Genomic DNA, 17,112 nt, shown 5'->3' with positions numbered 1-17,112 from the left:
CAAGCTGTCGGATTTGCAAATTGATTTTGGGTATTGGTTTGCTTGCTGTCGTTTAATTGTTGTTTAGAAAATAAAAATTTGTGTTACATTTTATCTCTGCTGAAACATTGACATTTACACGCACAGTTTAGTTAAATTGTAATCAAGTAACTGCATACAAAAACTGGTACTATGACGAGTGCGGACAGGATTGATTTTGAAATGGAAGTAGAAGTAGAGAGTGCATCATCAGGACCTCCGGTAGACGTTCCTAATCCAACATCACCTGCTCCTCCAACACCAGGTGGTAACAAAAATGTCGTTGTCACGACTGCTACAGCTGGGTCTGTTACAGTTTCTCTGCATCCTTTGGTTATCATGAACGTTTCTGAACATTGGACTCGACTGCGTGCGCAAGAAGGTTCGCCCCAAACCGGTACGTGGTATTTAATATTTTGTCAGTAGCTACATTTAACCTATAATAAAATTTTGTTACGTAAAGTAATATTATTAAGGCTACAAATAGCTAAAATTTTTGTAAATGTACTGATACAACAAACAGATATCTAAATAATATCAATAGATCACAGAAGACAGGTATGAAGTAGAAGCAATTCCGCATTTCGTCTGATGAGTGTGCGTCCCGGAGGCCTAATTTAGTCCTCTTTCTCTTTTCACCCTTTTCCTTGTAAGAAAAGGATAGGAAGTGGACTTTCCGGATGAGAGGATGCATAGAAAGAAATATTTTCTTTTTGTGATATGATATGCAATTGCCTATGTCTATGGGCAATGGTCACTTTCAGCGATTTCAGGCAGCCCCTTGTTTGTCATTTTATGATATAAAAAAAAAGATCATTTACTTTTGTTACAGTGGTTGGGGCATTGATTGGTAAACAGAAAGGTCGCAACATAGAAGTGATGAATTCATTTGAGTTGGTGTTCAGTGTCATTGATGGTGACATAATTATTGATAGAGATTATTACAATTTAAAAGAAGAGCAGTGTGAGTATTATGTATAACATTATTGCATGATTTTATACTTTGATATTGTTTAACATTTATATAATTGTAATTTTCTTACATTTAACATGTCATTAACATGGTATTTTAACCAAACCAGCAGAAGACAATTGACAATTTTATGTATGTTTCAGTAACAGTGGTTTGTGAGTGTAAAACTTAAAAATGTCAATTTATGTAGTGTACTAAACACTTCAAATGATGTGATACTTTGAGACTCAAGAATTCCAGGTTATTTTATTAATTTTATTATTCCAGTTAAACAAGTGTTTTCCGATATGGATTTCCTTGGCTGGTATACAACTGGTGAGGCACCGACTGAACGTGATATTGCAGTTCATAGACAGATATGTGACATAAATGAATGTCCAGTGATGCTTATGCTCAATCCTGCTGGTATTAATGGTGAAGTAAGTTGCTCAAGTTGTACACATCATATGATATAGTCATATTTCCCTGCATTGCTCTTATAAATGTATTAATATTATTCCATGATGAACTATCTTGCTATAATGTTAAATTATTTTCTTAACAAAATAAGTAAAACCAACTCTCTGGTAGTTCACTTCAATGCCATTAAATGGGTTTAAATTCTATAATTTAGTTCTTCTTGTCAGCCATGAGACGCCCACTGCTGGGCATAGAACTCCCCCAAAGATTGCCACGATGACCGGTCTTGTGCCACCTGCATCTAGGACGCTCCCGCAACCTTGACCAGGTCATTGGTCCATCTTGCGGATGTCCTGCCTATGCTGCGTCGACCTGTCCGTTGATGATATTTAAGTTCTGATTGTTCTATTAATTTCTTTTACAGCAATTACCAGTAGTGCTGTATGAATCTGTGATAGATGTTGTGAATGGTCGCGCCACTATGCTGCTTGCCCCGCTCACATATACTTTAGCTGCAGAAGAGGCAGAAAGAATTGGAGTAGACCATGTGGCCAGGGTGTCTTCAGGAGAGGCAGCTCTTAACAGTTTAGGTAAATTCCATTATTATTATTATATCAAATTACTTATAGATGTCTTTTTATAAGAAAAGGGGGCAGAGAAATGGTGTGAACATTAAACAAGTATGAAGGGTTTTTGCTCTTACTTATTTTAAAATTGTTTAATTTAGCCATTCCTCTCTCACTTGCGCCAGCATGTATATACATGTAAACATAGGTATAGAGAAAAAAGTGGTATTCCGCGTTTTTAAAATTTTTGTACTTTGGTGTTCCAGTGGCGGAGCACCTCACAGCGCAGCGGTCAGCTATCAAGATGTTAGTGTCACGTGTGCGGGCAGTGCTAGCAACGGTGCGAGCCATCCGTGACGGCACGCTGCCGCCACGCCCTACCCTGTTGCGCGAGGCTCGAGCGCTTGCCAACCGCCTGCCACTCCTCACCTCGCAGCAGTTCCGCACACACTTCTATAACGTGAGTTCTTTGATATTTATAGTTCTACACCTAGTATTTAGTGTGTTTTACCTGTTTGTGCGTTTGAAGCATTTTGGAAAGAGTATCCTAGGGTGGAAGGTTTTAATGTGTCCTCAAAATTCTAAATAATTTGTTATTTGTAAGTGCATCCATATTAGTAGTAATCTTTGAATATGCTTTATGTAAAAAGTATATAACAAACTTTTGTTCTTGTAATGAAATAAACTATTCATCAACTTTTTTCTCTTCAAGTTTATAATAAAATGTATGATACCTTTTCAGCAATGCAATGATGTTGCTCTGATGACATACCTAGGCACTATCACCAAAGGCTGCAACGGAATCAACCAATTAGTGAACAGGTTCAATGTACTGTATGACAGACAGGGGATGGGTCGGCGCATGAGGGGACTTTTCTTTTAGGGCGGTCGCTAATATTAATAAATGGATTAGATGAAACGGAAGAGCTACTTTTAAATATTTGAACGAATATTCCGTTTCTTCTAAAGGTGATTATGTGGTACAATATAATCGTGAACTTCAAATGGCGTGGCACTATTGCTATTCTTTTTTTTTTTGAAGAAAATTAAATGGATGGCAATATTTTTTAAATACAGTGTTTTTGTGTTACAACAGTTGGGATTCACAGTAAAAATATTTCTTCCGTCATCAAAGGGATAGTTGTTCATGTTCAAAACAATGTGAAATGATGTAACTATACTTTTACTGTTTGAAAAGAAAATATTAGTTCATATTCAATTATGTCGCAGTTATTCGATGCATGTATAGTTTGAATCATTTTTATACAACCTTCATGCGGTCGACAATCGCCAAAGTGACTGAATGTAAATGTAATTAATATTAATAAATGCTGCTTATGCATAATTAAATTGAGTTTTATTTTTAAATTAGCTGTCGCCCATCATAATTTAGTAGCTTGTATGTTCTTCCACGCTTTGTTCTATAAGTATGCCAAATATCATTGGGAACCGTTCAGGCGTTTTGGAGATATGTAATAAACAGATTAACAACCATCCATCTTAACATTTGCATTTAATGCAATTAATATACGGTTCAATAACTGGAAGTAATACGTGCATTATTTTATAATCATATGGCCATAGACTTCCTGCTAGTTCTTGGGTGTACCATCTGTAGATAACTAACTGGTAAGATATAATACATAAATAAAAAAACACGGGTATTTATATGACGCATTTATTACTCATCACTTGGTAGACTCGTATAGTCATAAAAATCAAGAAAACTTTGGACACATTGAGATTCGATCAGTGGAAGACTTTGTAAAACGATGTCTACAACATAAAAGTAAAATTTGCTCGAAAACAAACGTTGTATGTTGGCACCACTGACGTTAAGTACTTTTAATTTAGATAGCAATACTAAGGTGCATCTGTGTTGCCCTATTCAAATGTCTTTTATTATTTGATTCACAATAAGAAGTTTGTAGCAAATAGTTACAATTTAAGGTTTAGCGACCACAACGATCTTTTCGAACAAACTTTTAGATAAGAACATTACACTGAGCGAAGTGACCAGACGATACAATATTTACGTGAAATCATAGTTCAAATTCCTTTAATAGTAAACCAATGTTTAGAACGAATAAATTGCTATATATTTAGTGTTAAACAACATAACACCATTACAAATAATAGGCTCGGCTTGTTTGGCTATAATCCAATTAAAACAACGACTAGAGAACGCAAAATTAGTTCCAAAACTATATACGTCGGTACTTAAATAACCATAGTCTTGAATGTAGATTCTTTTATCGCTGTACTTAATTAAGATGTCAAAATCAATATTGCATCTGTTTTTACTTTAGCTATAACACTTTAACACAAAATACTTTGTAATTAAGGAAAACAAATTAAGATACGTATTTTTTGCGTCTTTGTTTTTGGATTAAGTCCAGCCCAGCGTAGGTATTTATAACAAATGCGAAAATGTTCAAAAGTTCGTTATAATACTATCTTTAATAGGTAAAATTTATAACTGCCTTTTTATTTGTAAATTGCCCTTAAAATTTTTATTCGTTATATTGATTAGATAAAAAACCCTACTGTTATAAATGTTTTTATTATACTTGTACTGATAATTTTGTACAAAAATATTAAGTTTGTATAATCATATTTCGAATTATAGTATTGCTTTTATGTAACTATGTTATTAATGCTATTTAAAATTGCACTAGTCTTGAGTAAATAAGACACAGCTGCCAAAATCACATTCCATACAAGTAACGAGTAACGCATTAAGGTATACGTAGACATCTGTCTGAACTTATAAATGCATACATAATCAGTACGAATAGTCAAATTTTGTTTGTAATCTTATTTCACACGTTGTAGAAACGTTTTAAGGCCGGAAAAGTATTCCGACTAACTTTAAAACGTCCCTACAACGTTTTTATTTGTAATGAAATCCTATCAATACCATATTTATAAGATGGCGTCATTTTGGCGCCACTATCGTTGTCATGACGGTACGTTGCTGTAGTCTTCGTAGTTAACAGAACTAGTAGTCATCTGGTATTTTTTCAATGCCGATCAACTCGTCGAAAAGGGAATGGTTGTCGGGGATGACGTGGGGCTCGTGTAGTACTTGACGCGCGAACTTCAGCACCGCCCGCGTTAACTGACCAACTGTCCATTTTCTATCCACCAGCACTCGAACCAATGTGTCCAGCTACGTCCAACAAAACAACATCTGCAATGTCTTACAAAACTCTCAGAGTCTATGCTATAATCACAAAAAGAAAGTATTCGATTGTTGTAGTTAAATTATTAATCTTCTGAACTGATGATAATTATTTCATCGTAAAAAAACTCTTCCATTATTAAGTACCCAATGTTGATAGTAAACATGCGCTTGGAATACAAGTCTCCCTTCACACATGCATATATAGCTAAAGGCCCAAGATTTGCTGGGACGAGCGATTGCAAGATGTATACTTAAATTAGTCGGATTATATTTTGTGTACCTTAAAGAGCTTCTCATTTCCGAAGGTATAATAGATCAAGGCGGGCACCCCGGCGACGCTCGCGGCCAGCCATTGCAGCAGCAGCTTGAGTTGCGGGTGTCCGCGCTGCCGCCGGCCGCAGCCCCAATTGCCCGTCGCCACAGGCCGGCACGACCCGCCCGACACTATCTTGTGCGCCAGCTCGTTTAGCTGAAAAACAAAAGATATTATAGACGTTGACTTAACATAGGTCTCGCCACAAAGTGATATTCGTCTCCTGCCTTCATTCTAGGCATCTTAACATTGATCTTAATCGGTCCAACGGACTCAGCCTTTGATTAGCATATAACTGATAACCTAACTAAATTAAGATTAGCGTACGAACTTTTACCATTTAGTTAGATGTCCAAAATGATAAATCAAAGCTGTGCTAAACAATAATCTTATCGTTGCTTGCTGAGACCAAAATCCCTGTATAAAACATCTTTATCTCAGATTTGGCAAAGATGATAAGAAGGAAGGATGACGATAATATGTTTAATAGAGTGATTTTGGTTTCAGAAACCCATGGGCAGCTAAGTTTCGAAAAATGTTTTTTTTTAATGGTAAGCGACAAAAAAAGCGCGTCATTTAGTAGGCAAAAGGGTTAGATATTGCCAAAAAGTTTCCTTAAATTTGTTTCTTGGGTGTATGTATAAGAAAAGTTGCAATTTTAGAATCTGGTGTGTAGTTACGAAGGTCAAATATTTTATGATATTCCGTTACAGTGTCATATGATAGCCAAAGCATTTAAAGTAAACAAAAGTCACAGAAGATTATTAATACGCACATAGTATCAATTCCTACTTTAGCTTCTATATGATGCGCGTTTTGATCTACAAAACGCTAATTAGGATAAGGGTACAAACAAAATATAATTCACTCCAGGGTGTAAAATCCTCAAAAGTATTCAAATTCCGAGCATAACGGTCATAACGGCATTCTACATTTGAATTAAGGGAAGAAATGTCACAGGTTTAGCCTTCTAACCGTAATATTTGTATTATCATGTCGTAGGACATAAAGCCGATTAAACACACACACTACATAAGTCGTTGCATCTAGCGTTTAGGATTACGTATTCGTAACAATTAGAATTGTCTTGTTGCTAGTGTTATAAGAGACTCTGTTAACAGGGGTGTCCCTCCTAATCGATAATTATGTAGACAATCCTTGTTACAAAGTATTAACCCAATGAACTTGATCAAGTGAGCGTTATCGTCGAAGAAAGTGCTTTCGTAGTTAGTAAACACGTCAAATGTCCGAGTATTAGCGACATACAGACGCTCTAACCTTAGATTTCTTTATATTGACAGTGACTGGTTCACATTCAACTGTCTCTTCGATCGTCTCGACAATCATGTTGACAACCCAATTTAGTTTTTTCTTTTTTAAATTGGGGTTGGACAACTGCGTCGAAGATGTGTCTGTGGAAGAGTCGAGTGAGGCGGCTTCATTCGTCTCTCTATTATTGTTGGTATTGTGCCTCTCTTTCGTACTCTCTAATATCTCTTCTGGTATCGACTCTTTTACTTTACGTCTCTGTTAAAACATAGTAAATCATAAATTAAAGGTTTTAGAAACCAGACGTAAATGATGTAGTAAACATTTTTTTTATTTAGCATTGAGTTTAAATATAACGATATTATATGAAAGAGTATAAGTAGTTTTTGTGTGTTACAATCAATGGTAATTTAGAAGAAATAGAAATGAAGACCACGTTTAGTATAGATAGTAATATAGGGTTATCGCTAATTCTTTATTTGCGTTATGACACATAAGCTTTTATTTAATGCAAACACAAAAGAAAATACATATACATACATACACAAAGTTATTTATATTTTCAGAAGTGTGTCGTGCAATTATAATAATAAGCGGTCTTTTTAATCATATGCAAAGTATGATATAAAAGAAAAGCATTAGTTAAACTATAATAATTTAGAAGCCTGATTCTTCAAGTGTATATGTTTTATATCTTTAATTATGATAGGTTTGAAATTATTGAGGTTACAATAGTTTCGTAACGTATTTTCAACGTATAAAATTTAAATGTAACTGACCAAATGTGCGGCGAGACGGTGTCTATGGCGCGCTAGTTCGAGTGAGAGAGAGCGCGCAGCGAGAGCGAGACGACGCGGCGTAGCGCGGTCGCGGCCGTCGCGACCGTACAGCTCGGCCGCCTCCGCGCCACTGGCGCCAGCAGTGCCGCTGGCCATTGACTCGCTCAACGTACGCTTCAGCAGCGATCCGGCGAACCTGAACACGACCATGACCATACATTATTATAGCAATTTTGAGGTGTTTCAAGAACATAGTAATAATTAATAAACCAGTCTTTTCTAATATATTAAGTACCGTAAAGATAACATATTTACCTTATCACAGCTAAATCCCTGGGATCCAACTCTTTATTTTTATTCTCTTCCGTTGTGTTATTGCAAATGGGATCGTTTAACCAATGATTGAATTGTTCGTATACTTCTTCTAATTCCGAACTGTAATAATTATTATTGGTGTTATTACTAGATATAACGACTATTTCTTCCTCATATTCATATTTGATATATTCACTTACGTATATTCCGTGCTAAAACTATATTTTGAACTATTCCCTGTTTCCTTCCTTTCAATCGGTCGTCGGCTCAAGGAAGTATTGCCGTTGTCCACTTCTTTGTCGGTAAGCACGAAACCAACGGAACTGCCGCGTTTTACCCTGAATATACGAGAATTTAAATCATTTTCGTCAAATACCAAGACAATATTGGTGAACATTGTGTTATTGCTTTATTTAAAGTTGTAATTAGGTGTCATTAAGTCTTACCTAACTTCATTCCCATTAGGTTCTGCACACGGTATGCTGACCCCTGGTGCATAGCTGGAGCTGTCAGTGGACCAATCGCCGGTGGTGCTGGTGGTGCAGGAGTTCTCCGCCTCTCTCCTCAGCGCCTCCCGCAACCTCTCCGCGAAGCTCTGCCGCCTCTCCTCAGTGGATAGTTCCTTGTAGTACTTCAATGAGTTCGGACGTGCGCTTTCGCCTCTGCCTTCATCCTCGCTACCTCCTGGAATGGACAAGTCTTTCTGGAAAATCGTATCTAAAAACAAAAAACTGAGGCTACAGCTGACAATCCTAAGATTATCCATTATCTAATAGAAGTGTGCCTTTTCCGTGTCCACCATTGGTAGAGTTCAATATCTACACAGTATTAAGTAAATATTTGCTATGTTACACTATATTTTTGTCTTAAGAATTTGTTTAACTTGCGCCTAAAGAATTAACCGTGGTGTATTTACCGTAGTCAAAGCTGTCATTTGCACTGTGATATTCGTCGTCGCTGGAATTACAACTAGAATAGAGACTGTCCTCTTGAGTATCCAGGTTGATAAGACCTGGACTCCTTGTCACCGGTAGACATTCTCCCGAAGAGCCCAGCACAATGAATCTTCCCCTTCGATTGTTCAAAACACCTCCATCAGGAGATAACCAACATTTTCGTTTTGTTAATTCTACGCCTGGAAAATAACGAGAATGTTAATTATTTATTTTAAGATGCCTCATCCCATTCGATGTATTTTGCTTCTAATGAAATATTTAACATTTATTACCATAACAAAAGTTATTTGAGTTATTTGAGCAAAATTAATTGATCACATTGAAAACCATGTGATCAATTAATTTTGCTCGTTAACTTACTGGGATCGTTTAAATTAAGTGTGGCTGCGCAGTATGTCTGCGGAGAGGGACTCCTGCTGTTGTAGCTGTTGATTGTGCTGCATGACGACTGCTTTATCATCACTGTCGCCTCGACTTCAGGAGGTGTGTGGCTAAATGATTCCCCTGTGCATAGCAAAGTTGAACCTCATTACTTACGCTTAAGTACCAATATTTAAGTTTAGGAGTTTTGTTCCGGTAAAATTACTATTGATATTGAAATTGCTTCAGACTATTGATGATGTAAGGTGTTTGTTTTGATTTTGTTGGTCCCAAATATAGTTAGTTAACTGAGTAACTTATACAAAGACATCATTGTATACTTTGAAATTTACAAGTATAGAGTTTTAATATTTTCAACACAAAAACACGAAAACCAACTTAATCCGTTTAGCAATATTGGATTTATTTCCTAAATACTTTCGGTAACATTCGGATTAGTCATTACTTCTCTATTTAATGATCTTAGTGTTTATTGGCTTACTTTTATTATGGTTATCGGGTCAAGGTGGAGAAAATTACATACCCACGTCTTTTATTCACATTTAGGAATAGGCTTGGCACGAGTAAGGAGACTATTTGTCGTAACCATTGGACATTCATGTTTTATTTTGTAAAATACAGTAAATATAGAAGGTCATAAGCAAGCTACAAGCTTAATTTGTTGTATGTAAAATGTATGGCAACCTATAGGTGACAATCTTCTCTCTTGTCGTTGCTGGCTATCGCGACTCTTCATAGGCGCTTGCTGGAAGGCGAGCAGGCTCTTGTTCAGTTCCCGAAGCACGTTGTCTTCTTCCCATTGACCGAGGGGCAAGGCGCTGTAATCTTCAGCGTCCATTAGACATACGGTTACCTGTACAAGAAATTACAATCTTCCTACATAGTACGCAATTTGTCGGTGTTAGTGAAGAGAAATTATTCAAAACTGATATTCAACAAATAGGTTAAAATCGTCCATTCAGGCTGCGTGTTTATATGTCAAACAAGTCTGTTTTGCAATACAATAAATATAATCGAAAAAATATCAGCAAAAACTGCATATTTTTTTTGGGAAAAATTATTTTTTTTTTTAGTCAGCTTACTGTTTTAGGTTCAGAGAGTAGTTCGATATTAGGTTTCTGGCGGTTGTCGCTGATCCGGCTAAACAATCTGACGCCTTCCGCCTTCAACACCTCGTTGTCCTCCAGCGATTCCACCGAAAGCATGACGGGTAGCAGCTCCGGCATCATAAACATTGTCAGCGACTCCTTAAAGTTTAGATAATTGGTAAGTTATTCGTAGGGTATTAGTTTTCTCCAACACCATCTTCTGTGTTTGAGCATGGAGTAGGTATTCTTAATTAACTACCTGTGAATCTCCATCAATAAGGACGTCGCCGCCGACTCTACTGCTAGCAAAACATATTCTAATGGCTTCATCGTTTTCGCATCGCTCCGGCCGTCCCTCGTGCCTCACTAACAACTTGCACAGCGGCAACGTACATTCTAACCAATCTTCTATAGTTAACCATTGCTTTGCTGTCATTACCTGCAACAGTAACATTGGTGGTACTAAGTCACAGTTTAAATATGCGCCAACAGTGTCAGGTTCCGTGATATTTATCTCCTCACCTGTCTGCTTAGTTTAACGCTGCCTTCGCTGCTATTCTTATCCAACCATTCAAAATAATGTATTAAACTTTTTAGTTTGTTTCTCTGTGATTTTCTGTAAGATTGAATGAACATCACGTCAATAATAACTCCACGGGATGTATTAAATCTGGAAATTTGTTATTTACCTGTGTAAATTTTTAAAAAAATGTGTAAAATTGAAGTCTTGTAAAGTCGGATGCGTTTTGAGCGTTCTTTTTGGGAAAGTCGAGAAAAATGCATGAGAAATAAGTGACGATAGAAAATTGTAATCCAGTTCCGTAACATCGCCTGAAAGATATCAAACTATTAACGTATTCTTCTATTTAATGAAAGTAGAGTATTAATTTAATTTAAGTCATACACACTTTGTTGTTGTAAGCTAAACATAAGTCCTTTAGGTGGGCGCCATCGTTTAAGGTGCAATGCTCTGTTCACCATTATTCTAATAGTGTTGTCGAGGAAATTTCTTTGCTCGTCTTCAGATAGCTCTTCTATAAGAAATTGCTCCAAGCCTTTCATCAGATCCGGATCTTTGATGTCGTCATCTGGATCTATACCTATACTGTAATGTCAATTTGTGAGTTGACCGTTATTTAAATTACGAACAATTTAAATAAGTTTAGAGCGGTTAAGTTTTTGGGATGCTAAAGTCTTGTTTCAAAGAAGCTGAACTATTTCATCTCATAGTGAAATAAAGTAGTATATGTCTTAATACTCTGGCTGGACATAGTAACAATATATTCTTAGATTGTACACGAGTTTCATAATGAGTAATCCAATTACAGCTACCCAAGGTTCCTACTACCGCACTAACGGTGATTCTTTCGCGAAACTGGGTGTACGTTATGCATATTAGGATTACACATCATTACAGTATCTATGGTCGGCTACAAAACGCTTAATATTATTAGTTACCACAAATATAGGACACTGGAACTTCTAACTGTTTATAAAAATAACGAAAGAATTGCCAAATTAAGTGAAAAACAGTCTAGTCAGGACTTACTTGCACATGTCATGAATTTTCATCATGCTTGCTGTGAGTTTAACAGGAGCTGATGCCAAGAGAAGATGTTTTAAATGACGCTGTACTGAAGTCCACCAAGGCAGGTCACACGGCAACATTACGAGCGCCATTCTAAAAAATAATTACTTTACCAATGTGATGTTCATTTTTATCAAATTGCGATCGAATGAGCAACATCTTTAATAAGCCCTTCGATTACAGATAAATATGTAGTCTAATTTAATTGACTGTGAGAGTTAAAGAACCAAACGAATTAGTAAAATCTTCATACATCACGAGCAAAGGTTTAAAAAGCTAAAATAGTGAGTTCGATGTGTAAAGTTGACGCCAATTTTATAAATATTAGTCGACGCGTAAGATTATTCAATATACCTACATAATTTCATACCCATGAGGTAGATTTTACAGGAATCGTTGTGTTAAACTACTTATACCGAACATTTCGGTTTTGTACTGCTGGAAATTTTTTCAATATCAGTATATGCGAAATGTTATCAAGACACTAATTGGTCACAGTTTTTGCAATCACTATTGGGCCCGGATTAGTATTCTAAGATCATTCTAATTAAATCTAGCTGTGAGCTTTTTGATAATTTATTTTTTTAATCAAAATGTAATAAAATGGTAAAAGATATACTTATCGCAATTATGCATATGTTTAAAGCATCTCTTTACGTTCCGATTCAAATATTACTGAAACTATATAATTACGCAATAATATAATTCAATACAAGACGCTTTTAGCTTTCGAACGTAGCCCAATAATAGATTTGAACGCGTCCATTTACGTTACGTTTGACATTTAACATTGCCACAAACATTTAAACGTTCAAAACAAAATATTTAGTCTGTGACACAAAAGTGAATTTTAATTTTGTTGTGATAATGTATTGCGATAAGTAATTTATTATATTTTAAGAGAAATGAAAGGATTTCATATGTATTACACAACTAATTGGAATGGACTGATAAGTATCTGCAAGTATCATTTAATATTATAACCTTCAAAGATAAATAATATAAATTCAGAATTTTATCTACTCCGTTATGATAATGATTAACCGGCTATGTAAGTCTAATTTTCCTGATAATTTAACACACACATTGATTTCGCACAGTTGAAACAAATATAAAGTCTAAAGTACATTCTGAGCAAAGGTCAAATTTTACATAAGCTTGTTTGCCTGGCTGCCTTGACAATGTCTGCAAAGGCTAAATTATTGAAAGCTTTAATACTCGGTGCACCTGCATCCGGAAAGGGTACTATATCATCCCGAATTGTGAAAAAATATGGCATAGAGCACATATCAAGTGGTGACAAATTGAGGGACCATATAGAAAAACAAACTGAGCTGGGAAAAGAAGTCAAAAAGTACTTAAATGAAGGTAAATTAGTACCAGATGATGTTATAATTAAATTTATGATAGCGGAATTAAAACAGAATAGTGATAAGCCATGGTTATTGGATGGTTTTCCGAGGACTGTGGTCCAAGCAAATGCTCTATGGAAAGTGCACCCTGTGGATGTAGTTTTAAACCTGGAAGTACCATTTGAAGTAATAATAGAAAGGGTGAAGAACCGCTGGGTTCATTTACCATCAGGCAGAGTTTATAATATAGGTTTTAACACACCAAAAGTGATGGGGAAAGATGATGTAACTGGTGAAGATTTAATCCAACGGCCAGATGACAAACCTGAAGCTGTTCTTAAGCGGTTGGAAATATATAAAAGTGTGACACAACCTGTCATAAATTTTTATACAGATAAAGGTATATTAAAAAATTTTGAAGGCCGCACATCTGATGAAATATGGCCAAAGGTAACATCATATTTAGATCCAATTTTTAAAAAATAATCTTTAACTGTAAGATGTTACAATTTTTTCATACACAGATTTTATAGTAGTTATTTATAGTGCCTTTTTCATGTGTTAGACATATAGTTTTTTAATAGATTTTGGTGTATTTAGTTGTAAGTGATTATTGTAGAAAAGTAATTATTGAAAATGTCACAAATAATTTTAAGGTCAATTAAGACAAAGTCTTGACAGACAGTGCAATAATGTCTTCCAAATAATGAATATCAACACTTAACATTTCTTCTAGTCAATGGTTACTATAAAAATACAGATGAATCGAGAACCTCCTCCTTTTTTAAATCAGTTAAAACACCGGGCTATATAAAAAATTTTAGATACATAAATGAATGTTTGTAAAGTTCCTTTTTGCTTTTTTATTGTGATAATTTGATATTGCCAGTACTTCAGGGTAAATAAATCTTGATACAGGCATATTATAACTTTGTGTTGATATATTATAAAAAATATATTTTTAATTACTAGTTGTTGACATGTTATATTGATTTATTATTATTCTTGTTAATTTAGTTTTGTTAAATTATAATATAATAAATTAACAAGTAATTATTTTATGTATTCATTTTTATATGTCATTTTTGTTAACATTTATTGTCATATGTTTATTTTATAATAAATTAAAATGTTTCTTACTTATTACATAGTATAGCTTACATTATGTACTTTATTTCATTCTCAAATAAGTATGAAAATAAATATATCTATAAAAAATAACAATAAATATATGCTAATAAGTCAATCATGTTAAAGGCAGTTGTTAAGTTTTTTTATACTGTACTTAAGGTGTTAATACTGTATATAAAATCAAGGTAGCCAAATGTATACATAGTTTTTCATAGTGATTGTGTTATGTGATAAAGATGTGACATATAATTGTAACTTTTTGCACAAATAATCACAAATGTGTCAACTAGTTTGATATAGTGAGTCGCTATTTTGGGTCGTGTTTTACGGATTTTGTAATGGGTAGTTTAGTATGGATATACACATTTAGTGGTAGACTTTGAATTTGACATTTTGTTGATAATAAAGATGTTTTTAACTGGTTGTTATTCTTTAGTGTTTTATTATTACCCTTTTATTGTTTATTAACTTTTTATACCAATGCTACAGTTATAGTCGACGTAATTCGTGGCACCTTCAAATAACCGCGGTATTGTATTGATTTTTCCATACGTATGATTGTATTCATTAGTATTTTTAAGTGATTCATGACTTTTTTATTTGTTCATAATGAAAATGATTTGATTCATCCGAGCGTTACCGTGGATTATGAAACTCTTCTCTGTAAATATAATTTTAGATAGTATCAGTGCCTTAGTACCGTAAAGATATGAAAGCAAGTTATCACATGAAAGTGTCCAAACGATTCGTAAACGACCCATGGATTTGTACGTTGTTTCTATAATATATATAAATGAATGATTTAAGAAGTACCAATGGCAAATCCTTGACAATATCTTGAGTGATAGCTTTAAACACTTCTGAATAGGAATCGGAAGATACCTCGCCCTGGAAAAGTTATCAAGCCGTTTAGGTCACAATGGAACGGATACATATGCCCCAGAATATTCACCTAAATTATTGATCAATAAAAATTGGTCTTAGCAAATAGGACCTTATTTCTGTGTATCTCGGAAAATATAATTTTGGGCTGCAAATAACACATTATATCCTTTATTTCCTTTGTGATTGGCTTTTCCAAATAGGACAACAAACAAACGAAGCTAACCGTTAATTTCAAAGCATCAAAACACATGTATTATTGTTTATATATGTTGTCATCTCAGTTTGTCAAGAAGAATGAAAGGGACGTCGATCGGTTTGATACATCGGCAGTGTAAACCCACGGTAAGACTGTGTTGATTAAAATTCGCATTGTTATAATTGCATTGTCTTTTGTTTATTTATACTCGTACATCGGCGCGGTTGTACCTAAATTCTGCACTGGTTCGTGGCACGTGTTCCAATCTTCGGGATTTAACCTATATCCTATAGTTGAATTTTTGACATTTAATACCGCAATCTTTACAATTTTTATATGAGCTAACAGATGCTATATCAATCGGTTTTCATACTATTTTATTCGATGTGACAGACTACTCTATAACTTATCGGTTAGAGATACCGGTTAATAACAACTTACAGGAGTTTGATTCTCGGGAATCAATTAATAGCATACTAAAGAATTTACGTAATTAAAATTGTCACAACCAGATCTTTAACTAGGTTAATTTTATTTTTGTTATGAAAGGCAATTAAATGATTCTATAGTTATTCAATTCGGGTCCATATCGGCCTATAGTCGCCTTGACTTGCACTCGAATATCTGGGACACGGACTGACGAGTTATTTGTATTCGTTACGTACAAACTACCGTCATGACGTACGTATAGATCTAACATTAACGTTAAAATTATTTTTTTAGAGCAATCAATGTAAAATCCTTACCGAATATATTAAAATTTGACCTTTTCAAAGCAGTTATTGATCTTTTTTAATTCAAATTTTAATGTATGTATGTAGTTTATTAAATTAAAAATGACTTACCTTTAAAAGTTGCGTCGTAATTCCGTGGCACAATAAAGTTAGTATACACTAAAACAACACGAGTCTCACAGTCGCCTCGCGGCAATCGGTTTCTTTTTACGCACTTTTCTCATTGTCCACACGAGAGTTGTCCACTTGATTTCACTCGCATGTAGGATATCTTATTGCTTTACAGACAGAAATAGTGTAACTAGTATGAAAATGCGAGCCGGCGGCGGGCGACGGGAGCGCGCGAACCCCGGTTTATTTTTAGCCGCTTTCGTGCATCGCCGCTGAAATTAGACTGTAAATAAAAAGCTTGGGTTAACAGAAGTCGTAGGCCTCGTTAGTCCTGTCAATGAGCTACATGTTTTTAAAGAATTGTGAAGGATAGTTTCGTGATGTGATAAGAAAATGTTCTATTTCTATAATACCCACATTTATTCAATGTTTGTATTTGCGGTATTATAATTTTTTTTTGTTGTTTTTAATAAACAATAGATAGAATACATTCTAAAATAGTTTTTAGGAAACAAGTTAAAAATGTACGTAACTTTTAATATTGAATAATAATTTAGGTCATGTTCTAATGTAAACAAGGATGATTTAATGGATAAAACAAAACGTTTCACAATTAAAAAGTATACGTACATGTACAGTTTCACGGCTTGATAATTTTATACGTATCTAAATTTTGTTAAGTTAAATTACGCGATTTTAAGCTTACACGCGTAGTTAGCGTAGAACTGAGGCGAGTGGCGACGTCGCCGGTTCAAAACGTACTGACGCCGACTTTCACTGGGGAGAGACCGCCCTGTGGCGCAACCCCACACCCCAGTGACGTCACTCCTACGTCACGTCACGACCTACGACGCCGTACGCCGCCCGGGGC

The 17,112-nt window shown here is 35.1% G+C and overlaps 3 protein-coding genes across 5 annotated transcripts; 2 read left to right on the top strand and 1 right to left on the bottom strand.

Annotated features, from left to right (window-relative positions):
• The first annotated feature begins 46 nt into the window (after positions 1 to 46).
• Positions 47 to 3,265, top strand: CSN6 (COP9 signalosome subunit 6). Its single transcript, NM_001312260.1, is given in 6 exon segments — positions 47 to 415; positions 851 to 982; positions 1,259 to 1,410; positions 1,815 to 1,980; positions 2,223 to 2,416; positions 2,699 to 3,265. Coding segments are annotated over 6 exon segments (1,029 nt in total). The 5' UTR covers positions 47 to 171; the 3' UTR covers positions 2,840 to 3,265.
• Positions 3,266 to 3,618: 353 nt separating this feature from the next.
• On the bottom strand, positions 3,619 to 17,016 carry LOC106117277 (uncharacterized). Of its 3 annotated transcripts, none has more exons than XM_013311506.1 (18): positions 16,872 to 17,016; positions 16,242 to 16,524; positions 11,794 to 11,925; positions 11,153 to 11,349; positions 10,934 to 11,075; positions 10,767 to 10,860; positions 10,504 to 10,683; positions 10,239 to 10,403; positions 9,841 to 10,009; positions 9,136 to 9,279; positions 8,736 to 8,954; positions 8,266 to 8,536; positions 8,020 to 8,157; positions 7,820 to 7,939; positions 7,505 to 7,700; positions 6,735 to 6,983; positions 5,424 to 5,612; positions 3,619 to 5,128 (listed from the first exon to the last, which is right to left on the bottom strand). In XM_013311506.1, the coding sequence occupies exons 3-18, from the start codon at positions 11,922 to 11,924 to the stop codon at positions 4,958 to 4,960; spliced, it is 2,775 nt and encodes a 924-aa protein (XP_013166960.1). In that variant the 5' UTR covers position 11,925; positions 16,242 to 16,524; positions 16,872 to 17,016; the 3' UTR covers positions 3,619 to 4,957. The 3 variants fall into 3 exon arrangements, with proteins under 3 accessions (XP_013166960.1, XP_013166961.1, XP_013166962.1); XM_013311507.1 differs by having other exon boundaries at positions 8,266 to 8,503; positions 16,872 to 17,015; XM_013311508.1 differs by lacking the exon at positions 6,735 to 6,983.
• LOC106117279 (Adenylate kinase 3) lies at positions 12,649 to 14,156 on the top strand. Its single transcript, XM_013311509.1, has one exon. The coding sequence runs from the start codon at positions 13,014 to 13,016 to the stop codon at positions 13,668 to 13,670; it is 657 nt and encodes a 218-aa protein (XP_013166963.1). The 5' UTR covers positions 12,649 to 13,013; the 3' UTR covers positions 13,671 to 14,156.
• Positions 17,017 to 17,112: the final 96 nt, after the last annotated feature.

Source organism: Papilio xuthus, unplaced genomic scaffold, assembly GCF_000836235.2.
Source record: "Papilio xuthus unplaced genomic scaffold, Pxut_1.1 DF827680.1, whole genome shotgun sequence".
Lineage (NCBI taxonomy): Eukaryota > Metazoa > Arthropoda > Insecta > Lepidoptera > Papilionidae > Papilio > Papilio xuthus.
This window is presented reverse-complemented; position numbering and strand designations above follow the sequence as displayed.

What these genes read in the sequence shown, in the direction of transcription:
- LOC106117277 (XM_013311506.1), bottom strand. Translation starts at nt 11,924, where the DNA reads ATGGCGCTCGTAATGTTGCCGTGTGACCTGCCTTGGTGGACTTCAGTA. An exon ending in TTTTTTAAAAATTTACACAG is followed by an intron (nt 10,861 to 10,933) that starts GTAAATAACAAA and finishes TCAATCTTACAG; the next exon opens with AAAATCACAGAGAAACAAAC. An exon ending in TACTCTCTGAACCTAAAACA is followed by an intron (nt 10,010 to 10,238) that starts GTAAGCTGACTA and finishes TTTCTTGTACAG; the next exon opens with GTAACCGTATGTCTAATGGA.
- LOC106117279 (XM_013311509.1), top strand. Translation starts at nt 13,014, where the DNA reads ATGTCTGCAAAGGCTAAATTATTGAAAGCTTTAATACTCGGTGCACCT.